The sequence below is a fragment of the Kryptolebias marmoratus genome, linkage group LG20, assembly GCF_001649575.2.
Source record: "Kryptolebias marmoratus isolate JLee-2015 linkage group LG20, ASM164957v2, whole genome shotgun sequence".
Taxonomy (NCBI): Eukaryota; Metazoa; Chordata; class Actinopteri; order Cyprinodontiformes; family Rivulidae; genus Kryptolebias; species Kryptolebias marmoratus.
Window position 1 is genome coordinate 24,544,364 of NC_051449.1, and position 17,855 is coordinate 24,562,218.

Below are 17,855 nucleotides of genomic sequence, written 5' to 3' on the forward strand. Positions count from 1 at the left end.
GCTTTGTCCTTGGGAGCGTGGTTGGTGGTGCCGTTTTGGTTCCAGCTGCTTGTTTGCTATTCTTTGGCGGAGCAGGAGTTGACGTTGAAGGTGGGTTTCGGCTCAGAGCGGGCCATGCTGATTCGTCCAGGTGAGGGGTTCTCCCCGTTAGTCGTCTCGTGGGATCTGCAGTTTGAGACTTTTGTTTCGGCTTGGCGCCCTGAGCGATCCAGGGCGAGCTGCTTGGTCCCGGGTGTACAACCTCTCCGCTGATTTGAGGAAGAGTTGTTTCATTTCCACAGGTAATGTTGATCTCAAAGTTCACCTTCAGCCGTTGAATCTTTATTTCTAAAAACTGAAGTCTTTGTAGAATACTGCTAATGTCCTTGGGGTCGAACAGGGGCATTTTGCCCTAGTTCAACTTGGAGGTGAAGAAAAGTAAGGTAAAAATAAAAGTGAGAAAATCTCCCAGTCCTTAGGTTCAGAGTAGTCCAGTAATGATGTCAATAATGTAAATATAATTATAAAAATTGTGACTTTAAAAATAATTCACAGGCAAAGAGAACAAACAGTCTTCATCAAACATCTGCATCTACAAACTCCTCTCCTAACTCATTTCAAAAATTAGCATTTCTTCGCTTGTCACTGCCAGATTTCCTTTCCCTTTCTGCAGAGCATACATGTTGGTGTTATGCACGATCCAATCAATAAGATCTAAGGAAAACAGATGCCTTAAGAAAACAATTGGTTCTCTTTCATGAACGTTTACTCTCATGTCTCCTAGAAAAGGTGGCAAGTCTCCGTCAAAGTCATTGTCTTGGACTTACCAGACGTATTTGCAGGGTTGAGTGCAGGCAGCTGCCTTGTGAACATTTCTCTGGGCAGGTGCCATGTGGACATTTTCCTCAGCTCTCTCATGATGCTGATCTCCCTCTGCATCGTGTCCTTCATCATCCTGACCCTCAACATCTTGACGTTCAGCATCCTGTTTATCATCTCCCATCATCCACATCTTCAATGTTTCTAGTGTTCCTTGGTAGCCACTCCTCATCACTGCTGTCACTATACTCATAGGTGGACTTCGGGTTTAGAAACACATATATTTACAGCCACTTAAGCTAAATAAGGTTTCTGCATCTCAATTTGTCTCCACATTTTGCAACTCCCTGCATAAGCATTTATATTGCTTGCTTTATAAATAATTTATAAATGATTGTTGGCTTCCTCTTTTGCTTTCTATTTAGCTCATATGTGACCACGTTGCAAAAATAAAGATTTAAGGATTTTAAAGACGGTTTACAAACTATTGATATGCTTTTGAAAAATAAAAACACCAATGAACTGCCAACAGAAATGACTGGAAAGACAAAAAGTAGTGAACTGTATTGAATCAGTGTTTGTACTGTATGTTGATTTATTCTGTACATGTTCACAAACTATACTGTTTTAGATACACACTTGCACCAACAAACCTGATTTCAATAAATGATCATATCAGCATGTCATCAAGTTTTCCAGATGTCTAGTAAAAATTCATTAAATTTAAATCAGGTGTGCCGAAGCTGTAAAACATCTAAAACTTGCAGGACAGAGGGTCACATGGACCATGGCTGGGAAACTGCATCGACACACACTCACCTAACGTCCTCTATTTTGTTGTATGCATTACGGTTGGTGTCCTTGATGTAGATGGCCATGTTGGGGGACTGCAACATCTTCATGGTGAGCTGATGTGGAAAAGCAGTGACAAACAGAGCCCGCACAGAGTCTGGAGTGTTGAGTTCATCCGGCGATGGCATACTGATCAGCTTTGTCTCCTCTCCAAACTGTAGGTACAGAACACCTAACACAATATACATAGACCGTATAATTTAAAGTGTGACGGCATGAAAACGTCTGACACATTTTTCACTGCAATAAGCATACTGATCCAATGTGAGATACTATGTTGTAAAGGAGAACTATCACTGCATTCTTAAATGACTTATTTTGGTTATTTGGCTTGGGCATATCATTGACATTTTAGGAAAAGTAAAAAATGAGTTGTTTTTACTTTATTCTGAAACCAGTACTAAAACAACTAACTATGGCAGGAACCATCTCAAATGTCTTCATTCACACATCTCCCTGTTTTTTTGTCTGTGAAATGATTCTCTTTAGGCATATATCTGTTGTAGAAGCTTTGAATTGCTGTGTAGCAGATCTGAAATGAAGTGAAGTTTAAAGCTGTAGTGATAATCTCTGATCATTGACTACAAAGTGCAAACTTTGACTGTTTTTTCTGGAGGAGGATAACATACAACAGGCAATCTTGCTCAGAAAGTAAAGAATACAGCTTCAGCTCTAAGTGTGAATTGTTACACCATTTACTAACATCTTTGGTTCTAAAAGACTATGGGTTTGAAGAAAATTATAATTGTAATCACTTGTTGACATCACCTGTTATAGCATCTGACAAAGTTCAGTAAGGTCCTCTGAACAGGTTGTTCTTTGCTGAAATGTTTCGTCTTTTATCCAAATGACTTCTTCAGTCGGAGGAGCTGCAAGCAAACTCAGCCTTATAAGCAGCACCTTTGCATAGTGAATCAACCAGTTGATTGTGACACCCAAAACTAGTTGTTCACATGCAAAAAGAGGAACAACAGCCTAACGACCAATCAATAGGGCCCTGATGCCTGCTTGTTAGTCACAGAGGGCTGAGTGATACTCGCAATAACAGCATTCTAGGAGGAGGATAGTTGGACACAGAGGCTTCCACCCCTGTTTAATCTTCAGAAAGATGGCTTACTTTACTCCTCTCTCAAACCAATGTTTCTCTCTTTCAAGGATATGCACATTTTCATCTCTTAAAGAGTGACCACTGGCCTCCAAATGGGAGTAAACCACAGAGTCCTGGCCTGATGATGTTGCTCTTCTATGCTGGGCCATCCTTTTGGCCAGTGGCTGCTTTGTTTCCCTAATGTATAAATGATCACAGCCCTCTCGGCACTAAACAGCATAGGTAAATAGTTTTGAGTGTCACCAGCAACTGGTTGATTCACTATGCGAACATGTTGCTTATAAGACTGAGACTTATAAGCCTGAGTTTGCTTGTAGCTCCTCAGACTGAAGACTAAAGTCTTTTTGATAAAACACAAAATGTTTTACCAAAAAAGAACCATTCCAGATGACCTGACTGAACCTTGTTAGATTTAGCTACATGGATTATTGAGAATCCATCAGGACTGTTATAGCTTTTTTCCCCCTTTTTTACCGACTTAATTATTAGCTTTTAATCAACCCTTTGTAAACTTGACTTTTTCAGGTCTGTATTCTCATGTATTGCTAGCTTGAAATACAGAGCTGGCCGTATATAAATAAAGCTTAACCTATCTGCAATGAAATTAAAGTAAAATATAAAATTACGGCAGTCTTTTAGAATTTTGCTGTACCCTCCAACAATTTCTGAATTTGGGTTTTAATAGCATAAAGAAGGAATACTTGTATAATCTTAAAAAAACTAGTTCATTATCTTAAAATGCTTCAATTAATATTTTTAGGTGATTATACACTCATAAATATTGTTATAAATATTGATGCATTCAAGAAGAATATCATGACTGATATTTAAGCTTTTAAAAATTGCAAACATTTTATATAATCATTTACCTGTAGTTGGCCTGTCTCTTCTTTGACAACTTGAGCGACCCACAGGTAGACTTGCTCTAGCTTTACATCCTCGTATAAAGTGGGTTGACGGAGACAACGCCTTTCCATCAGCCATGATCTCCAAAGCCAGGGGGTCCTGCTCCTCCACCAAACCCTTCACACCTGAGGACTGGATACTCCTCACCTGTACGTGATTATAAATAGATTTCTCACCTGGATAGAATTTTATAAAAAAGAAACACTGGGGAAACTTGAGAAGGCAGAAATGTCTGTTTGTATCAAAATTCTGAACTAAAAGGAAAATCATAAACTGCAGCACTCTAAAAACTATTTAACAAAATGTTTACATCAATTCATCTTTGTCTGTTTACTAAAACCCACATACAGAAGTGCGCTTATCTTCAAATTTAATTAAAATCTGAGACAAAACATTAGTAATGTTGAAACAAAACAACCCATAGCATTTCACAGACCTTCTAGCCAAAAGCTAAATTTCAGAACCAGTCACTGGTTAGGCTTTGAAAAAATTAAATCTCTAAAACTACAGATATACATTTTATATACATAATCTACATCTAAAATCAACCATAAAAATTGACATTTCACACACAGACATAAAATCAATATAAACAATTACACAAACAACAACAACAAATATTAATAAACTGCATGTAAGAGAATAAAATATTGCCCAGTTTCAATTGTAGAAGTTGCTGTCCATCAATTTTAATAAATTAGGTTTTGCTTTGGCCAAGATTGAAAATTTTTAAAATAAGTCAATTGTTTTATCACTGCCAGGAAAAACTCAAATATTAGATACCAGTTTTATTGTTGTCAATAAAAAAGATTCTTATTGCTGTTGTGTTCTTAAGTTTACACAGTGAATGCAGTTGTCAAGCATTGGGTTTTGTTTTGGTTATTCTTTGAGGTTTCTTTTGTATTTGGGGTTGTTGTTTTCATGTTTTGTCTTGTATAGTTTCTGCTTCTTGTGTTCCTGTCGTTATTCACTTCTCCTCAGTCAGTCACTTGTAGCAGGTGGACATGGGCATGGCAAGTAAACAAGTTTGTAATTACTCACCTGTGCCCACTTCCCCAAAGTACCCTCTGCCTTACAATCTGGCCATGTCCTCAGTTTACTTGCCTGTTCATTGTTGCTTATCAGTGCAGTCTGGTTCCTTCTGTGTTTTGCCTTGTCTTGTAATTTTTGCCACATTTTGGATTTTTGTAATTGTTTGGTTTTTGCTGCCTCGTCAGCTTTTTGTTCTTCTATTTTTAAATAAATTATTTTAGTTTCTTTGAAACCAAGATGAGTCTGTGCATTTGGTTTGCCGTTCTCTCTGCCCAATGTAACAGCAGTGGTGCAAAACGTGGGTATGCAGTATATGTGGCACATAGAGCCCCGTGCTAGAGTGATGACAGGAAAAATTTTCTAATTGTCATTTTCTGCATTTAACAGCTGTTTGTGCATGTGTAAATGATATGATCAATAGCAGAGGCACGTCACTGATTAGATACACACACACACACAAACACACACACTATAGGTGCTTCAGTGTATGCCCCCCGCGCTGGAGCGCGATTGTTTTCATCGTGTTGTCATCTGATGACAGGAAGATGGAGAGGCTAAAGATGGAGAGGCAGAAAAGAAAACGGTAAAGGGGAGAAGGATAAAGATGTTATAGGGATGAAGAAAAGCTTTTCAAAGTGATTGAAAGACGAGAGGTAAGTTCTGGCAGACCATCAAGAGGGGGCTTGTAAATATTCAGGTTAGCTAAAGCTATTAGTTACTAGTAAAATGACAAGTTACAACTGTGTACTGATAAGTATTTACAATATAACAGATCATGACAAGAAAAATAAAGGCACTTATTTGTGGTTATTTTGTTGTTCAGACCGTAATCATTTGTTGAACTTGATGGTGAATCATAAAGCAGATACATTACAGAAGTTGGGAGTTTAAATGTCTCCTCTGGGATATAACTCCACAGAGCTGTTGTGATGAATCTGAAGATGTGTAATTTATTTAAAGCTATTATATAATACTTGTTTGACCATATGACTTAGCAGAGAAGAACACAGGCAAGGGATGAAGGAGACAGACATGAGGTCAGTAATGGCAGCTGCTATAAAGGAGACAAGTGAAGACATCAGGTAGGAATAATTAAACTAGTGAGACAATAAAAACCTAGATGCAGTATTGTTTTGAATTTTTTTTTCGCATGAAAGATTTGACAATTGTTCAAGGCTGGATGCCCTTTCTGATGCAATTTGGGCTTGAACCTGCAGCCTCAGCAGGATTACAAGACCATAGTGCTGACTACTGAGCTACAGCAGCCGCTGCATTGAGAAAACCTATAATGTTAGCTAAGGGTTTTATTGCTATTGGTAAAAACTCCCCCATTAGTTATTGGTTTTATTAATGTCAGAAACAACATTAGTTATTGTTGTTGGGAAAAACTGTTATGCTATTTAGGCCCTGTTTACTCATAAACAATCTCCTGAAAACGTAGATTTTCTGATGCTGATTGGGGAAAAGTTGCACGTTTACATGACAATCATGTGCCCCTTGAATTCACTGTAGTTTCCATGCCAGTTCTGCCACTATGATTTTGGTATTTTAATGACACGCATGCACACAGACACTTCAGTCTCTCCAACCTGAAAGCACCCAGATAGCAAAATATGTTAATTCAATGTTGAATTATGGTCAAAAAGGTTGATTTTTGGTTAAGGTTGACAAATGATTGTGGATCCATACATACATACATATCCGGGGTCGGGTCGCGGGGGTAGCAGCCTAAGCAGGGAGACCCAGACTTCCCTCTCCCCAGCCACTTGGGCCAGCTCCTCCGGGGGAATCCCAGCGTGTCCTGGGTCTTCCCCTGGGCCTCCTTCCGGTGGGACATGCCCGGAACACCTCACCAGGGAGGCGTCCAGGAGGCATCCTAACCAGATGCCCGAGCCACCTCAACTGGCTCCTCTCGACATGGAGAAGCAGCGGCTCTACTCTGAGTCCCTCCCGGATAACTGGGCTCTCCCTTAGAGATAGGGTGAGAAGCTCGGACACCCTGCGGAGAAAACTCATTTCAGCCGCTTGTATTCGCAATCTCGTTCTTTCGGTCACTACCCAAAGCTCGTGACCATAGATGAGGGTAGGAATGTAGATCGGCTGGTAAATCGAGAGCTTCATCTTTTAACTCAGCTCTCTCTTCACCACGACAGACCAGTACGGCGCCCACTTCACTGCAGATGCTGCACCAATCCGCCTGTCGATCTCCCGCTCCATTTTTCCAACAAGACCCCGAGATACTTAAACTCCTTCACTTGGGGCAGGACATCTTCCCCAACCCGGAGAAGGCACTCTACCCTTTTCCAGCTCAAGACCATGGCCTCGGATTTGGAGCCACTGATCCTCATCCCAGCCGCTTTGCACTCGGCTGCGAACTGCTCCAGCGAAAGCTGTAGATCATGGCCTGATGAAGCCAATAGGACCACATCATCTGCAATAAGCAGAGACGCAATCCTAAGGTCATCAAAACAGATCCCCTCAACACCTTGGTTGCACCTAGAAATTCTGCCCATAAACGTTATGAACAGAATCGGTGACAAAGGGCAACCTTGGCGGAGTCCAACTCTCACTGGAAACGAGTCAGACTTACTGCCGGCAATGCGGACCAAGCTCTGACACCGGTCATATAGGGACCTAACAGCCCGTATCAAAGGGCCCGGTACCCCATACTCCCGGAGTACCCCCCATAGGATTTCCCGAGGGACACGGTCGAATGCCTTCTCTAAGTCCACAAAACATGTAGACTGGTTGGGCGAACTCTCATGCATCTTCAAAGACCCTGCTGAGGGTATAGAGCTGGTTCAGTGTTCCACAACCAGGACGAAAACCACACTCATCCAATTCTAGCCAAATAACCAATGTTGAAAAGATGTCATTGAATCAATGTTGTTTTATGGTCAAATTCTAATGATTAAAATGCCAACATCTAATCAATGTTGAATTAGCATTAGCTGTTTGTCACCCCCCTCCTCCCCTCCCCTGCTCCTCCTTGAGCTCTGGGTTAGAGCATTTTATCATTGGGTGGCGGTTTCTCCTCAAGAGTCAAGGGAAGAACCAAAAGTTAAACAGCTTTTTTTTAAATGAAAAATGAAAAGTAAATGACAATGGCGAGTTCCGTGACTAGCTCGTTTTGTACTGTGATGTGCTATGTTAAATCAGTCTAAGTACAAATGTATGGTAAACATCTTTACTGTAAATGGTTTTTCTGACAGAGTTAAGAATAAATCTGTTATGGCAACAGATCCATTATCTGTGTCATTCTATAAGCACTCTTGCAAAGGTAAAGAACGTGTGCAAGTCCGTGAATTTAGCAAAAAAGTCTTTATCCAGAAAAAAATGCAAATACAAAAAAAGACTATCCAAAATCAGTTATTACAATTCTCTTTCTTTCTTTCTTTCTTTCTTTCATGCATGCTTTCTTTCTTTCTTTCTTTCTTTCTTTCTTTCTTTCTTTCTTTCTTTCTTTCTTTCCAAAACAAACAAAAAACATGGTATACACTTGTCCTTTACCTTTGCAAGAGTGCTGATAGAATGACACAGATATGCTATAACATTAGACAAAAACTGTATTGCTCCATGCTTATACATTCCTTATGCCTTCTGTGCTTTTTCTAACGTAACATAAGCTCAACAGGAAGAAAGCTTTTTTCAAAATAAAACTAAATTTCACAATAAAGCCGACCTGAACTAATATTGACCTTACTTACTAAAAATTACAAAAATTAAAACCAAAAAGCATTGCACAAAAATATAATTTCCTATTTATGGCTCTAGCAAATCATATGATTTATAGGCTATAATTTCATTGTACTGGTGGGGTTTGTAACCAAAGGAAGTGTTACACACAAAAAAGAAAAATAGTAGCTGGTAAAATGTTTGAGTAGCTGGTAAAAACTTTTTGCTGGTTAATGAGGCGGTATCATAAATGTATTGGATCGTAGCTTGCTTCTAGAATTGCGCCGCTCAAGGTGGCTGCATGTTGGAGTAGCTCTGTTCCATTCATTCTGAGATATTGCTTTTGAAAACTTCATTCCTCTTTTTTTCTGGATGTAAATCACTTTTGTTTGGATGATTACTTCCTCTGGTATCGGATGCTGTGCAGCTAAAAGGATTTACTGAAGCCTTTTTACTTTTGGACATTTTGTTATGACGTGTAACCATGACAACAAGTGTTAAATGTGAAGAACCCTTAACTCCAGTCATGGCCAAAACCAAGCAGAGTGCCCATATATCCACCGGAGGTGAAGCTTCCAGCAGGAGCGCCCCGACCACCGGCGGAGTGAAGAAGCCTCATCTCTACAGGCTCAGTACCATGGTTCTCAGGGAGATCCACCACTACCAGAAGTCCACCAAGCTGCTCATCCAGAAGCTGCCCTTCTAGCACCTGGTCCAGGAGATCACCCAGGACTTCAAGACCGACCTGAGCTTCCAGAGCTAAGCCATCATGGCTTTGCAGGAGGCCAGCAAGGCTTACCTGGTGGGACTCTTTGAGGACACCAGGACCGAGGACAAATCAGGACAGACCGCTACAAGAGACCCTTCCTGCCCACAGCCATCAACTCTTTAACAAAACCAGGATTATGAGCTACAACAACATTTAATTTCCCTTTGGGATTAATAAAGTATTTTTGAATTGAATTGAATTGTGAATCTAGATGTGTATCGTATTGGGTAGAGATCAGAGATTCCCATCCCTAGTTCAGAACCTAACGTTGATTCAACATGCAAGTCATCGACCACAAAAAAACTGCTATAAATTGACAGTTTTAAAGTTGTTTTTGAGATGAAAAAATGACAAACACCCACGGAAGCACACCAAAGACCAAGCTTACATAGAGCCTCTGTCAGTTGCCCAACTTAATTTCCCTGCATTAAGGGTTTCAACACTCCTTGACACAATCACACCGATAAAATGAAACAAGACACAATATGTTTTTAAATGAGGCCTACCTTATTTAAAGAGAAGCTCACTCCGACTTTTCTGGGATGCAAAAAAGTTAAAGACATTGTCACTGAAGTCAGGTGATCACTGGATGAATTCCTGCTCAATAGATAGTGCGGCCAGCCCGTTCAGTCTTTCCTGTCCCATGTTGCTGCAGAGAAACGACTCGATCCTCTTCAGTGTGCTGAAACACCTTTCTGACTATGCAGAAGTCATCGGGGTTGTGATGGCTATTTACATTAGCTTTAGGGTTTCCGAAAAAGTACTCTGAAGATTTTTGTCTGTCAGCATCCTCAACAGTGATAGGGCAGAAAGTTTTTCAAAGTTTTTCTTTGCAGATCATCAGGAAATGTTCACATGTGGAGTCCAATTGCTTCTGTGAGAAACAGGTTTTGATTTCGAGAACAGATCTGGATTAACAAGTTCAAATGAATCTAAATGTTGGGCCTTCTCAAAGTAAACCTTTGACTGCTTGATCATTATTTTGCAGCACTGAGCTGCCACAGAGGTGCAATCTGAGCTCTGCATCCGGTGCGGTGTTGGAGCACGGTCTGCATTTGAGTTTGGTTGATCCATGGTCAGCGACTCATTCGGATCATTTATGGACCGGGTAAAATTTTCCAAGACCTGTTTTGTTTTTGTAGGATTTGTGGCACGTTTTTGGAGAATGTTATAACGAAGGTCTGCATGCATAAAGGCACGGTGAAAAAAATGACAAAAAGTAAAGAAAAGTTTTGTCCTGGAGGAGTGTGTACAAACCATGAGCTTGTTGGACAGACACGCTGTCCCAAGCCTGATCTTTATAGATGTTTTCAAAGCATGCCTTCAGGTTTTCTTCCTGTTCAAACACAGTGTGCACTGTGCGGCTCCGTGTTTGGTCCGATACTGGAACTCTCCGGATGCACACTTCATCCAGGACAGCAGTTCTTTTAGGGGACTTGGTAAAAAATGTTCCAAAAGCTGAAAGATTTGCAAAAAATATCATGACAGGTGTAAGCAATGAGCATGCCTGTTGAATGATCAGGTTCAGTGGTGCAAAAAGTGGGTATGCACTGTATGCAACACATAGGGGTGCCGCACTACAGAGGGCGCCAAAATGATGTGGGAAAATTTTTTCTAGTCAGCATTTTCTATATTTAACAGATGTTTGTGCATGTATGAAATGATCAATAACAGAGGAGCGGCACTGATTAGACGCCCCTCCGCTCTTTCACCTCCCCTCCTGTCGCTCCCCCCTCCCTCACAGGTTCCTTGGGCATGCGCCCCTTCGATAACATGCTCAGGCACGGTTTTTTTCTTTTGAATTTGAATTGTTGTAGACTACGATTGTTAGTGCACTTGACAACAGGGAGCAAAAGATGGGGCAGCAGAAAAAAAAGCTCTCCGGGCACAAAACAGAAAATGGAAGAGGGAGAGGGATATGTTGGAGGGATGAAGAAAAGGTTTTTAAAGTGGTTGACAGACAGTAGGTAAGTAATGTCAGTGTGTCAACAGGAGGGTTGTAAATATTCAGGTTAGCTTAAGCTAGCCTAAAAGTGACAGGTGGCTAGGGTTGCCACCCATCCCGTAAATATGGAATCGTCCCGTAAATACGGAATTGTCCCGTATTTTTAAGTTTTCACAGTGTTCTGTGATCAATATTATTTTATTAATGTGGTTTACCAATCTGGATAACCTGACTTCCTATCAAGCTGTAAGAATGAAGGAAAACATGCTAACCAATGCCTCAGACACAGACCTGCAGCCCATGGGTGGTTCTAGACGGGGGCTGACGCAAGTGGCTCTTTGGCTCACTTATATATTAAATGATGAAATATTGCCCTGTTTTTTGTTTCATTCTTCATTTATTTTTGCCCCCCATGAAAAAACACTGACTACTCTGGTCCCTTTGTAAATCTGGTCGAGAACCAGCCTCTGAACCTAACTCCTTACAAATATTTTGGTTTTAGTCTTTAAAGTACCAGAATTTGCACATAACTTACTTTTGGCTGTCTGACATGAATTTAAAATATTAAATCTGGTGTTATGATTTGTTACTCAGTACTTGAGTAGACTTTTTACCAAATACTTTTTACACTTGCTTATTTAAAGATTAATCTACTTCTGCTTAACATGTTGCAGTTATACTACTCTGATTGGTGTACAATTTTTGGGTACTCTAACCAACCTCTGTAATAATTGCACTATTGTTTTTTTGTTTTTACAAGAAACAGTCATAAAATAAAGTATACCACTTCTGTGGGCACCCCACCATAGTGAGTGTCCCTTATTTTAATTTCTGAAAGGTGGCTGTTGTTGTCTTGCAACTGTTTGCTGTAGTTGTAGGTGAGGTAACTGGTCTGCATCTGTGTTCAGGCCATGAGGGCTGAGCTATCATTTTGAGAGACACTGTCCTCAGCCACAACGCCTTCTTAGGAAGTGAACCGTTAGCTCTTACGCTCACGTTGTTGAAAACGTGCAAACGTGGACAGTTAGCTGTTGCTTGTCTGAAGACCCTAGTTTATCCCCATAAATGGAATTGAATGTACTTGAATCCTACAGGTCCGTCCCAGTGGGACGTGGGTGTCTTGTTACTCTTACTAGGGTGTGGTAAATGTTCATAAAAACAAGCAGCCCCAGAGAAACGGGGGGATTTAACTGATTGGACCAGAAGTTCCCGGTTTCGGCACAGACTCTGTTGTCTTGAATAAAGTCTCACTGTTCAAAAGATAACTTATGTCTGTAGAGTCATTTTCTTTTGATCAGTACATCGTTGCTGCAATTATGAAGACCCAGAAGAACGTCCACCTTTTGAAGACACTTCATAGGCCTATTTACAATACAACAGATAATAAAAAGCAAAAGCTGAGCTTCAGGAATAAGTGACCGCATATGCCCTGACTACCTGTGATGTTTCAAGAGATATCATTCAAGAAATATATCCAGCAAGCCATCTATTGAAGGGTTACAAGGCTCTAGCAAAGGTAAATTTCCTCATACAGGAGAATCTTGATTTGGTATTTCCAAATTTGACAGTAGCCTCTAGAGTATTCTTAACCATGCCTCTGACAGTTGTATCTGCCGAGAGATCCTTTAGCAAGCTGAAGCTTATCAAAACATACCTTCCATCGAGTATGAGCAATGATCGCTTGTCCCAGTTAGCAGTAATCTCTATTGAAAATAGTGTGGCACGGTCTATTTCATTTGATGCTATTCTTGACAAATGGACTGCAAGTGCAAAGACACAAAATGTAACAGTTTAGTATTAAAACTCTGACATACAGTCCAGGCTGTTGTTCAGATTTCATATTTCCACTACAGAAAATTTGTTGAGCACTGAGTGCCACTACTGTTACATATTTTTACTTTATTAAACTTTTTTTTTGCTTGTGATTGAGATGATCACCTGCTCTAAAATGAAACAAAATAAAAGTCCATAATAGAATTACTGTAGAATTAATAGAATTATTAAACCTGGGCCGGGGTGGCGGGGGGTTGCCGATAATGTGTTCGCATACACCTCAGAAAGTATGTAGTTGCACCCCTGATCAAGTTTAATTGATGGGCATAACAGTGCACAAAGTGCGTATGGGGAAAGGTTTTCTGCAACCTAGCCTGCAAACTGGAGGATGCGCCTCTTGTCACCGCAGCTCCATCACAAGTCCGGGAAATTAGTTTATTTTCCAGTTTAAACGGCTGGAGCTTTTCTTTCAGAAGCTTTTCAAATTCCTCTGCAGACCTGTCCTCTAGCAGGAAAAAGCCCAAGAATCTCTCCACTGCAGCGCATTCAGTGATGTACCTGAGCATAATCACACACTGGCTCGAACAAGCCACATCTGTGGTTTCATCTGTTTGCACCGCAACAAATGGCGTGTCTAAAATTTTATCCCTGATTGTTTGTTGATAAACCTCTAAAATGCAATCAAGGAGCTCATTTTGGATGGTTTTATTTTAGAGGTATACTTAGGTACCTGTGAACTTGAGATGTGATCTGCCAACTGACTGTCTAAAAAAAAACTGATTAATCAGATCCAGAAAAACACCCCGATTCAGTGATGTCAAAGACTCATCAGACCCCCGTAATGGTAAATGGTGTTCCCCGCAAAATTTTATGCAATCCACAATCCATGATAATGCATGTCTGTTTTTTTTCACCAGCTCATTGTGCCTCTGTACAGCAATGCGGTGGCCCTCATTCAGCTGACAGGCGATGTTAACCCGGCCCAACATGGATAATTTCACACTGTTTCCAATGTGGCACATACTGGTTTTATGTTTTTTTTATTTTTTCCGACAGATGTTTCAGGTCAAAAATTCCTTGTTCGGTCCAAGCTCTAAGTCTCCTCCAAACAACAAACACGGAAAGCAGAAAAGAGATTTCTTAGCTACACTTGCCTTTAGCCACTCCTTTCATTGAAACCAGGTCACAGAGACACTCCGGTTTTGCCGTTTTTCTCTTTACTGGATTTGATTATCCTTAGGTCTGTCCGGACCCAACCTCATGAATGGATTTTCATGACATTTTCACAAAATGTCAAATATGGTACAAGGAACAAGTTTTCACATTTTTCTGGTGATCCTATTAAAGTTCAAGGTTACAGAACAGCCCGTGCTCTAACTCTGCAACTGTATAACATAGGAATGTTTAAGTCCATAGCTAGACACCTCATGGGTTAAGGGTGATTAAAGACTCCTTCAAGGTGAAGGACTCAAAGGTCAAGGTCACACAAGACCTTATGTTCTATCTATGCAACCATGTAATGGAATAACATTAAACTGCAAAGTTTGACACCTCTTAGGTCAAGGGTCATTACAATTAATTTCAAGATCATGGGGTCAAAGGTCAACATCACAGTTGACCAGTCCTCTAACTATTCGACAGTGTCATGTAGGAATGTCAAACTACACAACTGGACACCTCACAGGTCAAAGATGATGCTTGTTGATTTCAAGGTTCATGGGGTCAAAGGTCATATACTCCTGCATGTGACCCTTTTGTTACCTCCGCCAAGGAAATTACAAAAAAAGGTAAGATACTGAATGAATATAAGCAGCAGCAACACAAGAAGAGCTGCTGTTTAGGTTTGAGACATATTACAAAATCAGATTATAATTGCTTGGGTCTGTTATCACCACAAAGTGTTAATGTATGTCTGATGCATCATACCCTGATTCTCTAAAACCTGCCAGTAGTTAAATGTTTATTGTACAACTTCCAAAGACAGATTTAATATAAACTTACCATTAAAAAAAAAACTCGTAAAAAAACCATGTCACAAGAGTATAGCCAAAGAGTTATGGTCTTGTAGTCATTTTGGTCAAACCTTGTAAATTAAGTTATGCCAAATCTCACAAGATACGGCGAGATGTGTTACCATTTAGAAAATGTGTTGTGAATGACTGTCAGCTACTACCACATCAAACTTTAGTTTTAGAGTTGTGGGAATTTTTGTTTGATAGGGTCAATTAATTGTGGCATCCATCCTAAATTGTGTTGACTCTAAATGTCAAGTTGTAGAAGTACAGCAAGTAATTACTTTTTAAGAGTTTCACTAAAATCTGTCCATTTGATCATGACATAATTTGCCAACAGACAGAGTTAACTTTAACAGTTATTTCTAAAGTTAAGCACAGGTATTGCACAATATGTAGTGCTTGGAGAATATGTTGCACATGGTGCTCAGCTATGATCACACAAAATTTTAGCTTGATCACACAAAATTTTAAAAGTATAGCCACTATTATGTTTGCTAAGACTGCATTGTGGCAGTCATTTTGAATCTGGTTGACTTTAAAAATGTATCCATTGTAGATGTACATCCAATGATTATTTTCTGAGAGTTTCATTAAAATCCATTTAGTGGTTCATGAGATATTTTGCTAACAGACAAAAGAACACACAACGACATTGTCAAAAACATTGCTTCGCCTTTGGCGGTGTGCGATAAAGCTGTTTTAATGTCCTGATAGTCAGGACTTACCTGCAGGGACAAAGTTCAGCAGTTAGGACAGACTCCCTCTTAAGTTCTAATGTTCAGTTTCTCTCTCCGGTTGTTTTCTCGATTCTGACTCTTGAAGCTTGTTTGTGTTCAGTCTGAATCCAACACACTGACACACCACACCCCTCTGTCACAGCTGGAGCTCCACCTTGGCCAATATTACTTGTTTGACCTGTCTGACGAGCACGTACTGTCAACGTACTGACATGACTCATAGGCGAGTTAGAACATTTCTGTCAGTGCACGTGATGACCTCTTTCTTTAGTGAAAGAACACTATCTAAAAAGTCTGCTTCCTCTTCAGATATCTACAAACTGAATTTACTCATAATCAATGACAATGGTGGATCTAGAGGATGGCCGAGGATGGCCTAGGATGACCATAGACCTAAACACAACCAATAAGGACCATCACAAGATTACACTCATGAACTCATACACTTTTTTTCCCATCACAACAGTACCACTGCAACACATGCAACATCTGAACATATGTTGTAAAATTTTTTAAATCCATCTGTAAAACCCTTTGGAATATTTTTAGATATGAAATACAATATCTTTTGACTACAAATAGATTAAAAACATTTCTGCTTTTTAAATTTATATCACATATACAGTTTACACAAATATGCTGTATAAACATTACACACACGCGTAGTATAACTGATTTACAGTTAAGGAGCAGCAGACATAGATAAATTCGTTTGTACACTTTTGCAAAAAAAAAAAAAAAGGTAATTCCACAAATTTCACTGAAATAACTAAAAACTGACCAAAGTAATAAAAAGAAAAAAATTACTGAAAATCAGAAATTGCTTTCAAATTTTAGTTAATCAAAATTACACACACACATATATATATATTTATATATATATATATATATATATATATATATATATATATTGGCCCCGCTGCCTGGCCAAAACAAGAGTCTGGATTTAACTAAGCAAATAGGTACAAGCCTCCTATTGGATAATTACTGCATGGGTGATTATGTTTCAGCTGGCAACAACTGGTGCAATGAGTTGCTTCTCATTTCAACCATGTCCTGTGGTCGTGGAAAACATGTCAGTCTGTTTGATAAGGGTCACATCATTGACATGCATCAAGCAGACAAAACCTCTAAGGAGATTGCAGAAACTACTAAAATTGGGTTAAGAACTATCCAACACATTATTAAAAACTGGAAGGCTAGTGGGTACCCATCGTCTTCGAGGAAGAAATGTGGCCAGAAAAAAAATCCTGAATGATCGTGATTGGTAAAATCAAATCGAAGGAAAAACAACAGTAGAACCCCGGGCTACGTTTAACAGTGAAAGTAAGAGCATTTCCACATGCACAATGCGATTTAAGAAAACCACTAATTAGTGAGGCTAACAGGGAAAAAAAGGCTTCTATTTGCTAGGGAGCATAAAGATTGGACTCTGGAGCAATGGAAGAAGGTCATGTGGTCTGATGAGTCCAGATTTACAGTGTTTCTGAGTGATGGGCGCATCAGGGTAAGAAGAGAGGCAGGTGAAGTGTTGTACCCATCATGCCTAGTGCCTACTGTACAAGCCTGTGGGGGCAGTGCTATGATCTGGGGTTGCTGCAATTGGTCAGGTCTAGGTTCAGCAACAGTATGTGATCAAAGAATGAGTTCAGCTGACTACCTGAATCTACTGAATGACCAGGTTACTCCATCAATGGATTTTTTTCTTCCCTTATGGCACAGACATATTCCATGATGACAAGGGCAGGATTTGTCAGGCTTGAATTGCTAAAGAGTGGTTCAGGGAGCATGAGACATTTTCACACATGGATTGGCCACCATGGAGTACAGACCTTCACTCCGTTGAGAATCTTTAGGATGTGCTGGAGAAGGCTTTGCGCAGCAGTCTGACTACCATCATCAATGCAAGATATTGGTGAAAAATTAATGCAACTCTGGATGAAAATAAATCTTGTGACATTGCAGAAGCTTATCGAAACAATGCTACAGCAAATGTGTGCCATAATCAAAGCTAAAAGCGGTCCAACAAAATATTACAGTGCGTAACCTTTTTGTTGGCGACTTTTTTATGGGCCAGGCTGTGTATATTATATATTTGACACAGGTGTGGAAATTAAAAAAAATTGTCCACCAGCCACTATGGCTGGTGGACAAAATGTTTTACTGGCCACTCAAATATTTTACCAGCCACTATTATTTGTTGTGACAAAAAGTAATTTCATATGATGATGATGATGGAGGTGGG

The 17,855-nt window shown here is 39.9% G+C and overlaps 1 protein-coding gene across 1 annotated transcript in view; it reads right to left on the bottom strand.

The window, feature by feature from the left end:
* si:ch211-207d6.2 (sickle tail protein) overlaps nucleotides 1-15,732 on the bottom strand; it is a gene marked incomplete in the record, with an annotated part of 93,134 nt that extends 77,402 nt beyond the window's left edge. The window contains 3 exon segments of the mRNA XM_037982015.1: nucleotides 1,618-1,822; nucleotides 3,628-3,811; nucleotides 15,599-15,732. Of these exon segments, the coding sequence (XP_037837943.1) occupies nucleotides 1,618-1,822; nucleotides 3,628-3,742 (320 nt within the window).
* Between the last annotated feature and the right edge of the window lie 2,123 nt (nucleotides 15,733-17,855).